General features: G+C 40.2%; 1 protein-coding gene across 6 annotated transcripts in view; it reads right to left on the bottom strand.

Annotated features, from left to right (window-relative positions):
* The window catches only part of alk (ALK receptor tyrosine kinase), a 162,624-nt gene that overhangs the window by 28,548 nt on the left and 115,443 nt on the right, over nucleotides 1–18,633 (bottom strand). For all 6 annotated transcript variants that reach the window (XM_068652911.1, XM_049741158.2, XM_049741156.2 and 3 more), the window contains 5 exons: nucleotides 9,916–10,047; nucleotides 6,786–6,914; nucleotides 5,878–5,981; nucleotides 2,092–2,264; nucleotides 1,185–1,285 (listed from right to left, as the gene is read on the bottom strand). In XM_068652911.1, the coding sequence (XP_068509012.1) occupies nucleotides 1,185–1,285; nucleotides 2,092–2,264; nucleotides 5,878–5,981; nucleotides 6,786–6,914; nucleotides 9,916–10,047 (639 nt within the window). The remainder of the gene's footprint in view (nucleotides 1–1,184; nucleotides 1,286–2,091; nucleotides 2,265–5,877; nucleotides 5,982–6,785; nucleotides 6,915–9,915; nucleotides 10,048–18,633) is intronic.

The raw sequence follows: 18,633 nt of genomic DNA, 5'->3' as shown, positions 1-18,633 counted from the left end.
ATGAGTGGACAAATACATTTGACAGTTTGAATGAGCGGGAGCACTTTACACACCATCTGGCTGCCCCACTGGAACTTAAAGGCTTCTATGGGTTGTTTTAACACAAGTTCAGCATGATTTTTTTGTGCCTGTGTGTGAGAATCTAGAGCAAAGTTGCTGCAAGGACATTATCATTCAGGCAATGTGTGGAAGACAGCACTGGAATGTTGCTGCAGCAACTAGCAAGCAGGTCGATGGCGTAACGTGAACCGAGAGAGAGGCCGGCGAAACAACCGACTGAAGTGTGACTATTCATTAGTTGGGTGCCCCGAGCTACCTGAAGGCCTCCACAAGTGTTCGAGTCGAGCAATAATGGGAAATAACGCTGATAAAATTGTTGAGTCACTTTAGCCAAAATAGAGTTTTCATCAAATGCGATATAAATGTGAGTACATCGGAGTTGAAATGGTGATAATGATGATACAATCTATCATTTCAACTGGGTGTGATGAAAGAAAAGTATTTTCAATCGGCCTCATAACGTTTGTAAGACGTCGGCTGTATCTTCAGCATCGACTGGTTGGTTGGTTGGTCTGATGGGGAATCAAATATGACGGATGGATGACAGAGATACCTGCCTGCTCTGGCTCAAGAGCTTGGAAAGTGTTCAAAGCATAGATAGATGTTCCTGCGATGCTGCCAAAGCAGTGCAGCCAATCCAGAGGCCATGACCCAGAAATGAGTGAGAGCAAATACCCATCTCGAAAATGTCATCTCTTTAAATAAAGCGCCGCTGAGCCACTGGGCTCTGTTTTGATGAATGTTTACAGCTTTTGATCAACACACCCATTAAAACATCATAAAAAGTGTTTGATATTAAAATGGATGTTATTTGAAGCGTATTGAAAGTTGCTGACAATATCTTTTGACTTTGTTGATCATTTGAAAGCCATCACTTTTCCACCTTATTTAAATCATGAAAAATGTTTTATATTCAAAGGGAAGTCATTTGAAGTATATTGAAAGTTGGTGACGATATCATTCTACTTTATCATTTGAAAGCCATCAGAGGTGTTAAAATGATTCACACTCAATACTCATGTAGAAGTACACAAATGAGAGTTGAAGAATACTTCAGCAGAACATAAAGTACCCCCAAAAATAATGATATATGAAAAATATAAAATGTGAAAAATCGCACTCACAAGCCAGGAAGCAGTTCATGCTGAAAGAGATGTTGTCAAGTGAAATAATGGACCCAGGACCGGGTCCAGGTCCATCTTCTGATCCGAAAAGAAGCCAGAACCTGTGGGAGAACAGAAGGCATCAAACAATGTTAAAAGGTTTGACAGCTCGCACTTGAACAGAAGAACCTTTGAAACAAACATTCACGCTGAAGCATTTTAAGCAATCTCTTACGTGTCAATAAACGTCTTGATACAAATCTGACTGACATGCTACTTTCGGTCGGTTGTATTCTTCAGCACTTTGGGATCTGCTTAAGCTCTACAAAAGGTCACCTGGCAAAAACTAGAAGGTTCATCTGCTGGTTACAAACATGACATTATAATTTAGAACACAAACACCGCCGTCTACATAACCCAGGAATAAAATATTAATCACTCTCGGTGGAGCAGGATTATCTGAGCTCGAATGGCAAAGAAAGCTCCAGTCAGGCAAGAAAAGATAAAGTGCTTTATGTGGGTTTCTTCCTTCCTTCCTTCCTTTCTTCTGTCTCTTTAGCTTTAACTGATCTCCTCGGTGAGGAGGAATCGGGGACATTGCTAATTATGTGGCAGGGAGATGAAACCTTGAGTATTGATTTCAACAATATATCACAGACGGGCAAAATAAAAGGGATTTTGTACACATCTGTTGTTAGGATTTGTGCACTGTAGTCGCTAAGGGATTTGTTCATTTCACGCCATTGCCAGAAAATGGAATCAAAATGCTTGAAACATATTTTTATGAGAGAGAAACCGAGCTTATTGGTCCAGAGGTCGATTGCCATGTGGAAAATATTTACTATACCCGTGTGACGACCAGTGACTGTTAAATTTAAAGCTGCCTTAAGAAAACTCTGTCAGCGAGTGCCACTGGTGAGTGTCGTACCAGTCAGCCAGTCCATAAAGTGGAACTGTGATGAATGTCCAGCCTCTCTCAGATGTAGCTTTGCCGGCTGAGTGCCACAGTTGGCGCTGGTCCTTGGGGCCAGTGCTGTTCTCTGCGATCCACAAAGACAGCGTCCCCTTCTGCACAGCACTAGAACACATCCAGAACCGCACCTGTGGAAAATAGCACTGTATTTTTTGCTGGCTATTTTTTAATGAAGAAAAATACCACTGTATTGTGTATCGTCATGAAGTAAGAAAGACAATTTGAAAAATACAATTGTGTGAATCGTGTATATAGGGACCACCTGGTTAGTTTTTGTGTTGGTGTCTAGACATGCATTTTGTTCTGCAGAAACGTCTCTCCCCCTCTCTTTTTTTTTTTTTTTGCTGTTTTGATTAATGTTCTGTATTCATCAAACATTTCACATGAGTGATCGAGATTCTCAATTTGAACAATTTCCCACCTACGATTCAAACAAATCCTACACTTCTTTCAGTCACTTGTAGCTGCAATAGATGTATTCTCCCCAGACCTGGTTGACCATAGGTAGGAATATAGATTGCTTTTTGCCTCAGCTTTCACTTCATTACAACAATCCGATAAAGTGACCTCATCTTCTGGTGCCCCAACAATCCGTCCGTCGCTCTCGTCGTACACGTTTCCCTTTCCTCGAAACAAGCCCTTAAAATCCGTGACCTTCAACACCTGAGACAGGACATCATTGCAGATTTTGGGGGCACAATACATTCTCTTGGCCAAGAAACGTTGTCTCTGATTCAAAAGAGATTCTCATGTGGTTCTTTACCGGTGGATGCAAACTGTCCTAGCAACTTGATGAGACCAGCAGGACCAAAACATCCAAAAAGTAGACGTCCTCGAGTATATCCTGGCTGCAAGTTATTACTGGTGATGCAAATTGAACTCCTGAAATAATACGTATATATGGACGGAATAGCCGGCCGGTAGTAGCGATTCAAGCCCTTTCCTTTCCAGTGAGGGATTCCAGTCATGTCCCATGTCCAGTCAACAAAGCCCACGCATATTCAAATCCCACAGAGGCTTTAATTCCGTAAGTGACAACAAGATGCTTTGGAAAAAGGGAACAAAGACTGGAGGCACAACAAACAGAATAATTAAAGCCAAAACCAAGTGATGAAGACCTGAGGGAAAGAGTTGATTGGTTGATACCAAAGGGCATAATAGATGCAACCATGTGAAACTAATGACTAAATGAGCAGCGTGAGACTGACAAAGTCAGGAACTTTGGGCAAAAATACAAGATGATCATTCTTAAAGTGCCCAAAGCAACAAATATTTGATCAACATAAACATAGTCCAGCCCAGCCCATAAACACAGATTCATGGGAAATTAGCAGTCTAAATAATAGAAGCACCTCCTAAATCATTTAATCACGACCCTTACGGAATGACTTAAGTTTTTATTTGGACTCCAGGGCTACGCTTGAAAACAGAACTTGACATTCACCAACCACAGGACAGAAAAAAAGCCAGCTGGACATAAAGACCAAACGCAACAAGCAACTCGGTAATCATTCAGAGATGAACAGATTTCAACCAGAAGGCTGGCTCATTGGGCTTGTTTTGCATCAACTCCACTCCTACATGCTTCTCCACAAATTAATCTAATTTTGCTGTTTCCTGAAGGGATACGGTCAAACTAATCTGGCCTGAAAACACACAGGGCGTAACACAAATGAAACCGCAGGAAGTAAACAGCTCCAAAGCTTGCCAACAAGCGAGCTGGCATGTCCCTCAACAGCATTTTATTAAAGCCAAGCACATAATTCTCTTTTCACCATTTCGCTGGTTTAATTCCGATAAGCGTGACGCGCAGAGGCGGCATAACCACAAACGTGAATACGACATCTTTTATGTCAAGCACTCACTTATCCATTACAGCTTGAGGTGCTTATCGTCCGCTGTGAAAACAGATGGTGACTCCAAAACACACTATTATGGACAGTGGACATTGGGCATGACATGAAAGTGAGCTGTACTAATACCAAAAATTCATATCATCAAGATGGTTGTCCAGGAGCACACAGGCTCGCTCGCTCGCTCGGTCGGTCGGGTAAAAAGCGCCAAGTCGGTGTTTAAAAAAGGGATTTTGTGTCTTAATCTGGAATCATGCTTAATCTGTTTTTTTGTTGTTGGCAAGAGACTGTGGGAAAGCCTGCCTCTTAATCACTAAGCAAGCGGGGCGGGGTTTTCCAACGTGTACAATAATAATAATGATGATGATAATAATAATAATAATATACAAAAAGGGATTACCATACGTAATTTATACCAAATTGGAATTGTCTCTGGGTTTAGCTCTCGGCTGCCTTTTGTGGTCTCGTCAATGACTTTCGCACACTTTTCTCACGCCTTTGAAGACTCCCTCCAGCTCTTTCCAATGTGCAAAGTTCACTTGCAATGGGCCATAAGAATGCAAAATAACACCAATTGCCAACCATAATTAAGATTTGAGGGATCTAAACGCTTCATCTACATGCGGCAGCGGCATCACGGACCACCAAGAGAATGGCATTTTGTTTAATGTGTCGGTAAGTCGAAGCAGCTTTTGATTGACGAGGTCGGTCGGCCTCGCCGTTCACTCCCGACTCTTCTTTCCTTCGTCGAAACAAGGATAGAGACGCATCACTGCAAGTTTGGAAGACATCACGGTATAGATGTCTGGGAAACCTTTCAAAAGCAATCCCGACAAGAAACGGATGGGTTCCTCACCGCTGACCCCTCCATCTCCACTGACACCCATCACCATGCTTATTTCATGAGGAATCTTTTAGCAAAACATCAAAGGAATGTAAAACAACACCTTATTTGTAATCTTGAATGAATTATTCATAAAAAGATTGAATAAAGCTTATTCCTGTTAAGAGGGAGAGTTGCACCATCGGTGGACACTGGATCTTTTATTTCTTTAAATACATACTGACAAAAGCTTTACTTTAGTAGTACAAAACTTCTATGCTGATTGACTACACAGAATGAAATGTCATTAGTTTTTGCTTTTTAATATCTATCAAATTTGAACAATTGGACATTACAATCATATTTTCATCTATGGACTAATTAGAATCATATCACTGTCAAACTCACAGACTTTTATTGAAGTTGGAATTGCTTTTAAATTGTATTTACGTACTACATTACCTACCTCAGCGCATTTGCTATGCATAAAAGAAGCAACACAATTATTTTTGACAAAGAAATCGACCTATTAAAAATGATTTTTCCATGTGTGTAATGTATCTCAGGTTCACTTGATTGAACAACTGAGATAAATGTATTTTTTTGGATGATACTCAATTCTACAGAGAAGCTCATGTACGTAAGTCAACTACATTTAAAAGAAGATAGAACAAAGCATCAATTGTTTGCAATCTCCTTTTTTTCTCATTCTGGTCACATTTGAGCAGGAGCGTATGCTCGCTGACTTGGGCCAAGAGGGCACGGCACATATAGCGCTAGACCGACAAAAATTCACGTTACCTTCTCACCTACGTATAAATAATTTAGAGTGCTCACATAAACAAACACGCATGTGAGGTGGGAGAAAGAGAAGAACAGGTAAGTTCAATTGTATAGTCTTTACTTGTGCATGCATACACAACAATTATTTCTCCCTGTGTGTTCCAAAGCAGTCTTGGATTTGCTACCTGGAGTGCAAAGTCAAATCTCTCCGTGTCCCATATTTGTGACGGCAACATTCTCAACTGAGCATTCGCAATAAGAAATATTCAAGTGCGGACTCACCGTGCAAGGGGAGTTTCTTAAAGGAGGTGGAAAGAGAGGACTCCTGAGTAATGCCGAGTGATGTTGACCTTTGAACTGGTTCCCCTCCATACTGAGTGTTGCACCTTTTCAACAACAAAATTCATTATTATACAATGTCAAACATCAATAACTAAATATGTTACACTTGTAAAAACGTGACAGTAGTGACATGGTGGTTTTGATCAATAACCAAAAAAAAAAAAAGAAAAGAAAATAGCTAACCTAAAGACTCAATGTTAAAGTAAAAGGAATTTCACTTTATCACATAACGTTATCACACACCCTCCATTGTTTTCTCATTGTCAGCGAACAAAAACAAGCCTCAGCAAAAATAGGATGGATTCAAAACACTTATCACCTGTCCATGGATTTACAATTCAGCGCCGGAATACATTGACTATGTTTTCATGCAGAGTTAGCAACAGCAGAAGCAATTTGTGACCTGCTTTTTAGCACACCTGACATCTTAAGTCCCGTACCTTTGGCTATTATGATGCTGTTGGCGACTACTCATGTTTGATACACTTGGAAGAGGTGAGTTATCCGGCATGGCTGGTCGTGCATGTAAACGCGGAACTAAGTCTCATATAACTGATGTCATGCAGGGCTATTTCCTCCAAGACCCGTTTCCATCCTTTCAGTCAAAATCCAGGCCATTATTTCAAATTGTACGCGCTCGCCCTGATCTCCACTCTGTAAACTGTGCGCCTCACCTACACTAAATGTAAGTCTTTTGTGTTCACTCCCACAACGGAGCAAACGCCCTTTTTTCTACCTGTGCCCGTCTACTAAAACAATCCAAAGAAAACTCCAACCTCTACTGCATTTGGGTACAAAAATAGGGACTCGGTTTTTAACTATACACTTCAATAGATATTCCGGACCACCTGAGGATGGGCAGCTCTGTCTTGCGGTCTTGGCTGAAGACTGGAGTCTTCTCCAAGGGACACCCATCATTGACTGCCAACTGCACTCATCTTCTTCAAAAGAGCAGTAGCTGCCATTCAGGAAGCGGCCTAGAGAGACACAGGAAAGAGAATATATGAGGCCAACAGAGAAATGATAATCATAATCATAATAGCAGGGGTATGGATAATGAGTAGACACCCAGGAGGGAGTAGGGAGGAAAGAGATCAACATGCAAGAAGAGGGTGCAGTATATTGACTCATTGTATTGGTGAAATTTAGGTAGATGTGTAAAGTGGGAACTGAACTAGCCCTAGACAAAGAAGTGAGAAGGCCCACATCAAGGAGATGGGAAAAGTGCCATTGACGAAAACCAAGGCACTCAGGTAGCGCTATAGTTTGTTTTGGAGCGAAATGGCGTGTGCCTCTGAAACATGTTTGGCTGCTCACTGCTGGGATATTTTAGTGGCTTGAGCAGCGCATCAAATGCAATCCTCTGGAAGCCCAAGAGGAGTTGAATGTGTGGTCTGTCTCGCCTCATTTCCACAATGCCATCATGGAAAAGTGCAAAGTCTTATTTCTAACAAGATTTTTTCCCTCCCTTGTTTGTTCAAGTAATTGACTGCATAAATCAAATACAACTTGGATAGGGCAAATATTATAAGAGCTATTGTCAAAGGCATTTGTTGGATTGATTTTTTTTTTCCCCCCCATCTTCAGATAACAGAGTGGGGAATTGAAAGCATGATGAGGCAGGCTAAGTAGCTGATGACATAAAATAGTTGCATACACTTTCGGCAATGCTGACGTTTTGCTTTTTCAAACCCAAGTATAACTCTGGGCTTTTGTTTCGAGCTTTGGTGTGTTTCTTTGTTGTTGTTGTTTTTTTTTTTTTGGGCCATTTTCTTATTTCTTTGATTTTTTTTTTTTCCCCAGAAGCTTGATGCTCCTTTAAAGTTCTGTAAGTACCCATTACCTATAACAATATGTTGTTTTGTGATAAAAGTGGAGTCGTTTTGGCATCATCAATAAAGTGGCGCTCATACTGACCTTTGCAAAGATTACAGTGCTAGATAAAGAATGTAGAAAAGAAAACGGCCTCCACCTAAAAGACTAAAGCTTGAATACATCAAAACATAGCGCTGACTGTATCTGAGTAAAGCTCACCTCGACTATAATATTAACATTGTTAAATGAATAAAACTATTTGTTTTAACATGCACAGATTCATATCCATTTCCACAGCTGGGACATTCTTGGAGGTGCGTGGTTGCCGCACATTTGTACACTAGTTCCGTGAAGACATTTCATTCATTTGGAACTTAGGCTATGAGCTGATTTCTAAGATATGAAGGGGCGGGAGTCGTCCCCCCCCCCTTCCTTCTGTGTAGTCAGAGCATCAATATCCTTCCCCTTCATTTGGTTCACATCAATACGAGCAGACAGTTACTGCCGGAGTGAGAATTTGATTGCATATTAGTTTGTTACACCACGACTATCTAAAATTACCACATCAGTCATTTCTTTTCATCATTCATTCCTTTGCCCTCACATTCAGACATCACAGAAGACAATCACCTTCAGCTCAGAATAAACTCTCCATGTCCTTTCAAACTGAAAATATTTCTATTTTAATACGCAAGATCAATTTTTGTGAGGTCCTAACTTTTTAGCTGAAGCTCCAATTTTGAACATTTGCAGTGTATTTCATAAGGTCATCGTTTGTTTTTTTGTGGCAATATTCTGGCTACTGTGTGTGCGTGTGTGGTTACTAGATTTTTTTAATATATACGTATGACACAAACCACCAGGCTTTGTATACTTGCATTTACGCCCAGTCATCTTTCCCCCATTTTTCAATAAGCGCTCGCTCATGTGACCCTGTGACATTTCCTAGTTTGCCTTTGCTTAATTAGTAACGGTGAGCGGAACAACAGGCAAAAGAGAAGAGCTGGCTCGACACAACGGCCTCATAGCGTAAGAAGCCATATCTGGGATAGGGAGGAATCTTGCAGATTACCACTTAAATCACATTCCCTTTGATGCAAGCAGTATTCCTCAGTAGTTGGATGGAATATGCTGAAAAGCAGCGGGGCGTCGGCAGATTGACGAAGATCAACCGGGGAAAGCGACGGCTGAAAGACGGGAGAATGCACGTGTGCGTAATGATGCAGGGCTCGCTTGGATCGGGTACAGACTCAATTGCACCTCCATGTCAAAAGTCTTGTGATTGACACAAGCCATGATCGTTGCTAGGACTCCCTTGCTACATTTTCCTGTTAATTAGCCTCTCTGGAGCTTATGGGGGATTCCAACAGACCAAATCAGGAAATTCGCAGACAGATCAGAGAAAATAGGGCAGCAGAGATGGGGACGCTGTGATTTGAATGCTTGTGGCTAGTGATGGTCATGTCAGTAAAATACAAAGAAGTTAACTGTGTCACACTAACACATGCATCACTTGTGCTTGTCTTAAGCCTTGGAGAAGAAAAAGACCTTTAGAACAGGAAAAGGCGACGTGTTTTGACTCCATCAGCTTCTCTATCTCTTTTCAGTGACATATTTTGGCCAAAAAGGTTGACGTGTACATATTTTGCGTCTAAGTCACAACTACATAGCAGCCCTCTCACCTTTTCCCAGTAACCTTTACAATTCTTTTTTTTTTTTGTTTGTTTAGAATTTTTGAAAATGGAATTTTGAGTAATTCTACAAAAAAAAAAATAAAAAAAATGTTGGTCTTGATAATTGCTGACATCAAAAATGATAGGGCCAGATGGAATTCATTCGAGAGAATTCTGAAACTTGGCCAAGGCAATATTCTACCAAGGCTTGGAAAAAAGAAGGAAACTGTAAAAAAATACATCAATAAAAAGAAAGAAAGAAAGAAAGAAAGAAAGAAAAATGTGAACTATGTCAAGGGTGATGAATGCTCACCAAGCTTATTTGCACACTTTCTGCTGCCTTTCTCTTTGTTGGAAGAGACACTTAACTGTTCTTCTCAGAGAGCTGCAGAATAGCTGACCAGCTTTTCAACGTCGGTGTTACAATCCAGAAATAAAGGTCACAGCACACAGTGATTTTATCTCGGTTACACAATCCTAATGTACTCACGACATCGCTCGCCCTCGTCATCCCCAAGTGGACAGTCCGTTCGGAAGTCGCATAATTTATCCAGTGTAATCACAGGTCCCTGGTGACAGTGGTAGCGGCCCTCCAGAGTGATGGTAGGGCCCGCTGAGGAAGCTGGAAGACAAAACGAAACTGCTGTTTCTATGACAGAAAATTCGGACAAAAACGACTATATTTTGCAACTGCTGGAAAAATAGAACTCACAGATAAAGAAGAAAATGTTTGTCTATTTACTTTGTTGCGACCAGAAGCAAACTTAAATAATCAGCAGTTAAATAGACTTTGAATAAACTCTTGATTAACACATTGAGTTTGACAGCCAAAATATATAAACAACCAACATACAATTTGATTTTGCATTGGACAAAATGTAATGTAATTCCGGATGATGCTGTGTTTAAGATTTACAACAGCACAAAAAGACAAATCAACTGCTCGGGTAAACATAACCTATAAATAGCAGAAAAATCTACACTTATGTTGCAGAAGTACATCAGTCAGTGACACGGGTGAATTGATGTCTTGGCTGCAAAGACATCCTAAGGCTGCCTTGTACCAAGATAAATAGCTAGCCCAGGTCTGCATAAGTACAGTACAGTATTCATCAGAAAAGAAAAAAAGAAAAAACCTCTGACCCAGATAGCTACTCTTGTTCTTCGCAAGACACACAAACACAGTTGTACCGCGGTGCTATTTGCATTTCTATGCAAATAAGAGCGCTGATATTTCTGATATTCCCAAACTGACACCACGACCCCAATCGTCAGAGACGAATCACAGACAAAAAAAGAAAAGTGGGGAGAAAAAAAAAAGGGGCGCGAGATTGTGCTGATGATTATTTTGTCTTGATTTCCTCGATTTTTCAAGTACAAGTAAATACGTAAGTAAGCTTATTTGTATCACGAGCAACTGGTTGGATTGCGTCTGTTGTCAGCAAATTTGTTTTTCTATAAAAGCCAAATAACATTTGCTTCTAATTTGCTGAGGTACAACTGTTCAATGCAAGAAGTTGTAATTTGATATTTTTATAAATTAGAAAAACAGACTTACAATTGAATTAAAAGGATGCATGATCCAACAAGCAAGCCATTCAAATAGTGGATGACATCCAATGAGCAAACTGGGCAAAAACAACCTCAAAAGCCTCTTTTGGATAAAAAAGGAAAAATGCCTGAAAACTTTCCATATGTTATTGAATCATTGTGGCAAAAAAAAATCAAATTCCAATGTCCTAGTGCCCCCACGTAGCAGTATCCCAAATTGCCAAGGTGGCCAGGACTGCGTCTGCAAGGGCGCTTTATAGCTGCTTGCAGGTGTAGATTTTAGAGTGTTTTTTTTTGTTTTTAATGTTTCAATACGATTGTATTTCCCCCTGCTGATTTGTTGGTCGCTTTCCATCTCAGCGGGATTCCTTGTTGAACAGCTAGACAGCCGGTTGTACTTGTTTCTCAATACTGATACGACTCCATATGACACTAACCTCTCTCTTCACCTTCCCACTAATAGGAGGCACCTGTGCTTCTAGCGCTGAGCCAAAAACGGCAGCTCTCGCACTCTCTTTGGTCTGCTCAAGGTTTCTCGGCAATCAGAATTTCACCTTGACTCTGTTGCACAGCGCTTGTTTATGCGGGCTTGAGTTAGTATATAGTCGGCCGGGGGTGTGCTTTTATTTCTTAAGTGCCCTAAAACAACTTTACCATATGTCAAGAAATGATCTGAGGAGATTTTTCAAAAGTATGTTAAAACATTTTTTTTAACTCAACTCCTTAATCATAAACAAAAAAAAACTCATTTGCCTGAACAAATGACTTCAGCTGTGCAAGATGGAGTTCAGTTTTTACAAGTGAAATGTTCAGAACAGTAAAAACAGCAATGTGCAGTGGCATTTGTCTGCAAAAATAGACATAGCAAGCCCGGGACAAGGCAAATGTACCATTTCAAATAAATGAGCTGCTGTTTGTTTATGACCATCCGGGTTTATGGGTCTGGATGCAGTCTTGCGATGGGCATTCATTCAAGGCATGCATTATGCATTCATTGGGCTTCCTTTCAGTTTAGTGCAGCACCATAGTTCATCACTAAAAGGAAAAAAAAAAAAAAAGCCGTGGCCAAGTATTATGGCAAAGCATGTAAATCCATCTATTTGTGTTAGCTCGGTGACACTTGGATAAGCACCCAAAAGTGGCTATGTCACTCAGCTGGTACATTTGGCCGGACCTGAGCCGTAACCCCGGCCTACCACAGTCCTTAAATCACACTTGTCAGACTGCGGAAATAAGTAGGTCAGTCTGGGATGAATTGTTTGCAGTTTTGTTATCTACATGCTCATGACAATGTGAGGTGAGGGAGAGAGGGAAGCCCTCAAGAGGTCATTTGAGGGCACTTCCGTTCCGTTACAGCTTGATATACTGTACAGCAAATAAGCCTTTTTTTTTTTAAGCTGTAAGCAATTCTAAAAACATGCATGTTAGGTGTGAAACTAAAATTTATATGACAAAGTGTTTTGTCATTCAGATACGGGCTAACGCACATTATTTTCACAAGATTAATAAAAGTGGCCAAATCTTAAACAACTACAAGACATTACTTTTAATATGAAACCCAAGTTGAATTCTTATGACAACAGGCCCAAATAATTCACAAAATATGAACATCCCTGTCGAGACATTTTTATAAATCTCTTACATCAATGTTCCAGCTTCAGTGTCTCGAATGCTCTGAGAGATTTCATTTCACCAAGACGTGTGAAGAAAACAAACCCACAAGACATTAACAGCAAAATATGATCAAATATGTGTTCACAAGAACGTCAAAACTGAAACTCCTCAAATAAATAGATTATGGTTTGGGCAGAATAAAGCCAGGCTCTTTTTAGAATCCTCTTGTGGCTTTGCAACGTTTCATAAAAACTGCCATCAAAGTTTTATTTGTATCATTTTGTTTTCCAAGCTCCAATCAAGGTTTTATTATACGAGCTTCTGTTGCAGAAAACAACGGAAGAAGAAAGTCAAGGTAAAGGTCTGACAATTGGATTGTCACTGAGGAAATGTCAGTGAGAAAATTAAAAGTTGCCAATATCAATTGTTGTTTGAATTTGCAGATAACTGCTTGATAATGACCAGAAAAAAAAGAACGTTATTATTATTGAAGGTTACGCGAGGATATTTTCTGATCGGAGCAATCAAACTAATTTCTACAGTTTACGACATGTTTGGCAATCAAAAGAGTTTGCATGAAATAAAATCATCTGTATCTATATACTACATTTTTTAAACAGAAGTATCGTCTACTTAAATGAGATGAATACAGATGATTAGATTTTATGCAACAGCTTGATGAAATAAAATTGTGTAAATGTCACAACGTAACGTTTTTCTTCTCTTGTAAATGCATTTGAAAATGAAAGGATATGAAGACACTCAATAAGTAGTCTATACTTAAAAATGGCATTTTTTCATACAGGCGGCCACCCAGTAGAGCTTCTTATAATTGTGCGCCCCTCCATCATTTCATTTGTCCATCCCTGGGATGGTACATTTCCCCTGAGGAATTACAATCAGTAATGTAAATTAAATGTGTCAGTTTCCTCTGACACCCAGATAGAATGGAAATGGCTTTTTGCTGATAATAGTATAACTTATGAGTTAGTTCCACTTAAGTAGTGCACTGGAGGCTAATTTGAAAGAGGAGACTCTCGCTCAAGTGTCGGGTTCAAATGAAGGCTTGCACTCAAAGGGGGACTTTGCAGTTCAAATGAAATGTCAGCATAAACGTGACCGTAGTACTACATTAGTCAAATTATTTTGGGGAAAAAAAATAAATAAATAATAATTAGCCTTGATGACCCAATCTTCAGTCATTTGATTTTTAAGAAACCACTGCAACTGAGGAACAACAACCAATCAGAGGCGTAATCACGAGTTGCCACTCGTTTGCAGGACGCTTGCAGCAAATAATAACAATAGTAAAAATGACATCTACAGACATGACATTCAATAAAGTCTCAATAGAATCCAAGCTCATAAAAGACCTGCTGATAGTCAATGAAAAAAAAATAACAGAGAACATTATAATGCCCATGCGATGGAGGAGGTGTCTGCAGGGAATCATATTTAGTACATTTTGTGAGTCCACACACAAATAAAAAATAAATGTTGTGGATACAATAGCTGCTGTCTCTGTATTGGCGAACAGATTGTCAGTTAACCAGTCAAGAAGAAGCGCGTAGACTTTTGCTGGCCCTGAGCACGGAAGGAAATCTAAATTTAAAACGTAATCTTCTGTATCTTGCCACAAAGTCGTGTTTGATTTTATGGGGGGTGAAAGTAATGAATTCTAGCAGGAGAGGATGGAATGCAAGTTGTGAGGTATTCATGATTTACAGCTGCTGGGATGCTAAAGATGGATTTGGAGAAGTTCCCCTGCTGAACAGTTGACATGTCAAGCAAGAGGTGTTTGGACATGAATTCAATTATCTGCAAAGCGCCATGCTCAATTGGGCCCAGCTCTGTCCAGTCACTATCACTATCTATCATGCTTCTACTGGCAAAGCCTACAAGCGCACTTGGGACAGAGCAAAGAGCTTTCGTACACCGTTGTGGGATTCATAATTGAATGTCTTTTACCGCAGAATGATTATTGTATTATTAAAGGCTATGAACAATCTTCAATTAATGTGCTCCTGCAGCAGCAGTTACTCGAGGTAAGGGTGGGCAGTCAGTGGGCACTGTCATAGTATATTGTACAGAGCTTAAGATATTAATACTATTGTTACAATGTGTGTCCTAAGTTTGCACGTGAGTGTCTGTGTGTGAGCTGTGATCCACAGCAGACTGAGCAAAATTAGACTTGAGGTGTCAGAAGTGATTCCGTAGTAAAGCTAAAGTCTGTCCACAACAGCTTGAACACATTGAGCAGCTGCCTGCTAGATCCGATTGATTTAGACACCTGTTCCGGTTGCCATATACAATATGGGCTGCCTGCAACATTTAACAAAGTAACAGCTTTGCTAGACTGCATCGGAAAAGTTTCTGCATTGGAAAATCAAATTGTGCTGATGATCTGGAGTGCGCATAGGGTTCATTTACATTTAAAAGGTTGGGAATCTGCTAGTCTAGTCTAGTCTCGTCTAGTCTGTCTGTGAAACCTATCAAATTAAAGCCAAGAGTCGACAAATCAAATACATGCCATGTGCAGGATGTCAGTTTTCTTGGTGTTGGCAAAACAGCAATAACAAAATTGCCACTGTTCAAATACTTGTGAACCTCAATGCAAAAACACCCAAATTGTTTTTCAAGTATTGATGGAGTAGTTTTATGAGTATTGATGGAACCTGTCTATGCCCTACAGTCCTTGGACTGTTTTCAGCTCCATCTTGCATCAATGAATGAATGCAGTCCAATAACACTTTCAATAGCATCACAGCTGACAAATCAATACATGACCAAAGGGGAATTGACGCAAATACGTAGTTAGCCCCGGCATTTTTCTCTTTAGTACATTTCATCCTGCACCATATGCGGTAGACAGTTTGGAATTGTAGAATTTGAAGAAAAGATTTGGATTGTGTTATTTTACAGATGCGAAATTGAAAAGTCAATCACCACCTTACGCTGAGGATGGAAAGCATAGGTAAAGGAAAACCTGAGAGCCTTGCACAGAAAAGCTTTTTCCGACAGAGTATCCGCACCCATCCGTCCATCCATCCAAATGTCCCGCTATGTCCACTCCACCAGATTCCACAGTCCAATTTGTCCCGTTGCCTCTGCGGGCCCTTGTGTGATTGATGGGCCTGGGGACACCCTCATGCTACTGTGTACCTAATGGCAAAGTATAGACTTGCCGTAACGCTCCATTAAGGGCCTGCGGCAGAGTGGTGTAATGGTTAAGGAAATGCGTCAGGGAGGGGGAAGGTCACACTAGTTCAAATTCCCCACAGGGATGTCCGCTTCCTTGTCCAGCACTACATGTCTACTTGGAAAATGAATAGTGACAGCTTGCCGGGAACACGAGCACACATACTAAATATGCTCTTCAGTGAGCAAACTGTCTTTTGGCAGCGAGGCTCGTATGACTTTGATACAACAATGACGGCAATGATACGACAAAGGCATGGAGTCAAGTCACATAATTGGCTAATGAGATTGTCAGTCATCGGGGCGGTCGGTGTCTGTTTCCTTACGGGGTGAAAGACGCAAAGTGACTTAGAAGGTCATTGAAGTGTTTTCTGCTATGCCATGGTGATCATGGTGAAGAAGGAGCAGATAGGCGCATCCTAACTTCCTGTCAGGGGGGTAGAGACATAATACCAAGCAAGTTACTTTGGAGACAACAAAATTGGATTGCTTGTAGGTCCTGTGACTGATGAGTTCATTAAAATGGAAGGCTATGGAGAAACAAGTCCTAGCATAGCGTCGGTCATTCATCCTGTATTGATGATATCTCCTTTCGCTTCATGAGCTTGAGTAATCAAGGCAAACTGAGACGTACACATTTTAAGGGCATCTTTCAAGGGTTTCGCATCTAAATGGCAAAATTGGCAGCATTCAAACAAAGCTGCAAGAAAAAACAAAAATGTAATCAGCGCACATGCTGCTCACTGCTCGCGGTTCCAGTTTCCACTTTACACAGAGTATATTTGCATTGAGTTTTGTTTTTGTTTTTTGGCGGGGGATGTAATGCCATTATTATTCTTTTTTTTCAGGACACTATTATGCTACATTTCCTTTGATGAAACAACATACTTTTGTATCCACACTCAAGCCTCAAATCCTATGGGAGCAAATAAGGAGGATTAGTTGAAGCAAAGTTTGACTCAGGCTTGTGCAAACGCTCCCAATCGTCTGCATACAGGTCATTAATAGCAATGAGGAGGTCACTTTGAGTGCAAAAGCCAGGAACAAATAAATCACACTGCACCAGGGATGCTGTATGAGAGCCCCAATTGTCTGTCCTTGCTTCAAATTCTGTGCAGGTAAGAAAGGAGGGTAATTTGAGACCCGGCTTTGTGACAGGTGCTGGAGGCTAAAGTGGGGGTGGCCTCGAAATCCGCAAAATGTGGAAAGGCCACACGGTGATCTTGCCGAGAGAGATTAAGGCTTCGATTTTGCAGTAGGCGCTGCATAATGGCCGTTGTGTTGGGGACGCAGGTTTAAGAGAATCCGACACTTCAGCACACTGCTCTTCTCTCCCAGCTCTTGCCTGACGAGAGGAACAAAGTCAACCCTGAGTTGACAACAATTAGACACTGCTGATCCAAGGCTGATTTACATGATCAACATCTGCTCCACCCTTTGTAGACAGTTATCTAAAGAGGATAAGCACATTCATTTGCATAAAAACACAATGTGCACAGTCATTGTTTTGCATGTTTATCAGCAGCTTTTCTGTCTCCCCCTTACCAAGGATTAAAAAAAAAAAAAAAGCCACACCGTGTATAATACATTATTTTAATACTGCGTGGCTATTAACTCATTCACTGCCAAGCCAGTTAATATCTCTGACGTCAATAACCATCAGTGGCACTAAATGAGTTAAAAAGTTGAAGCTAGCAAATAATGGACATCTAATTAGTGCCTGACATTTTTTTTTTTCTTTACAAGTTGCAAAGCCGTCTGCAAATACTAACATTTTAGGCAAAATAAGCAAATACATCTTTTGGGCCTAATAATCCATCATTGATCAAGCATAACAATATTGACCAAACAATCCATAAACAAGTGCTGTGAAAATTGCATTTGCTTGCCAAACTTGCATTAATTAGATTCTATAAACAGATGTGAAAAAAACACAGAGATATGCCAACAAAGCAAACAAGCAATTTACATTCAGTGGCAGAAGCTGATTTTGCGATAATTAAATTTGTACTGCGTAAACAGAACATTGTGTGTGTAATTTTGGAGGATTTGGGATTTTAATAAGATTTGTCTAAAAGTCAGGGACATGTTTTGAATACACACACACACATCCTATAAATTACTAAAATTCAAACAATTTAAAATGAGGTTTTTTTGTTTCCAGGAAGCTGTGTTAGTCCCATACTGGGAATTCACTTAGTGCTGTGTAGATTTAATTTTGTCCAATATAAGGAGCTAATGGCGGAACACTGATTTTGGTCGACACTCACTCAATTATTCCATTTTATGTTTTAGACATGAGCCGGTAAACAGTCTCCTGAGGTTTTACAGTAGGAACTTGGAATCTAGGAAAAAAAATAATTCATTTGTAAAAAAATATATATTCACATACGTATGTCATGGACACATGAGAATCATCCATTAAACAGATTCAGGCTAGTATAATAGTGACTCTGAACATCTATTTTGTGTTTGATGAATAGGATAAAATGGGAGGAATAAAGCTCACTTGAAATGATAAAGCAAAGGCTGTTGTGGGCCCGCACAGGAAATGGAAACAGTCATATTAATTCAATTTGCAAAGTGTTCAAAATCAACAGAGAGGAATATTATTTCAGCCTCCGTCAGTCTTCACATTTCATTCCAGAATGTAGTCCAATAAAGAAAAACATATTTCTTGCACCATTTTTCATTTGACATGTTTGAGTTGCTTTGAGAGCTCACGCATTGACTGTAGTCTACATGCAAATAAGAAAGGAAGAAAAAGAAAACAGGGCCAGTCTCCTCCGTGGGCTTGTTATTCACTCCAACCACCTTTGAAAATTGCTATTTAATGATACAATGC

This window comes from Syngnathus scovelli, chromosome 14 (assembly GCF_024217435.2).
Source record: "Syngnathus scovelli strain Florida chromosome 14, RoL_Ssco_1.2, whole genome shotgun sequence".
Lineage (NCBI taxonomy): Eukaryota > Metazoa > Chordata > Actinopteri > Syngnathiformes > Syngnathidae > Syngnathus > Syngnathus scovelli.
Note: the sequence above shows the minus strand (reverse complement) of the source record. Positions and strands in the feature narration are given on the sequence as shown.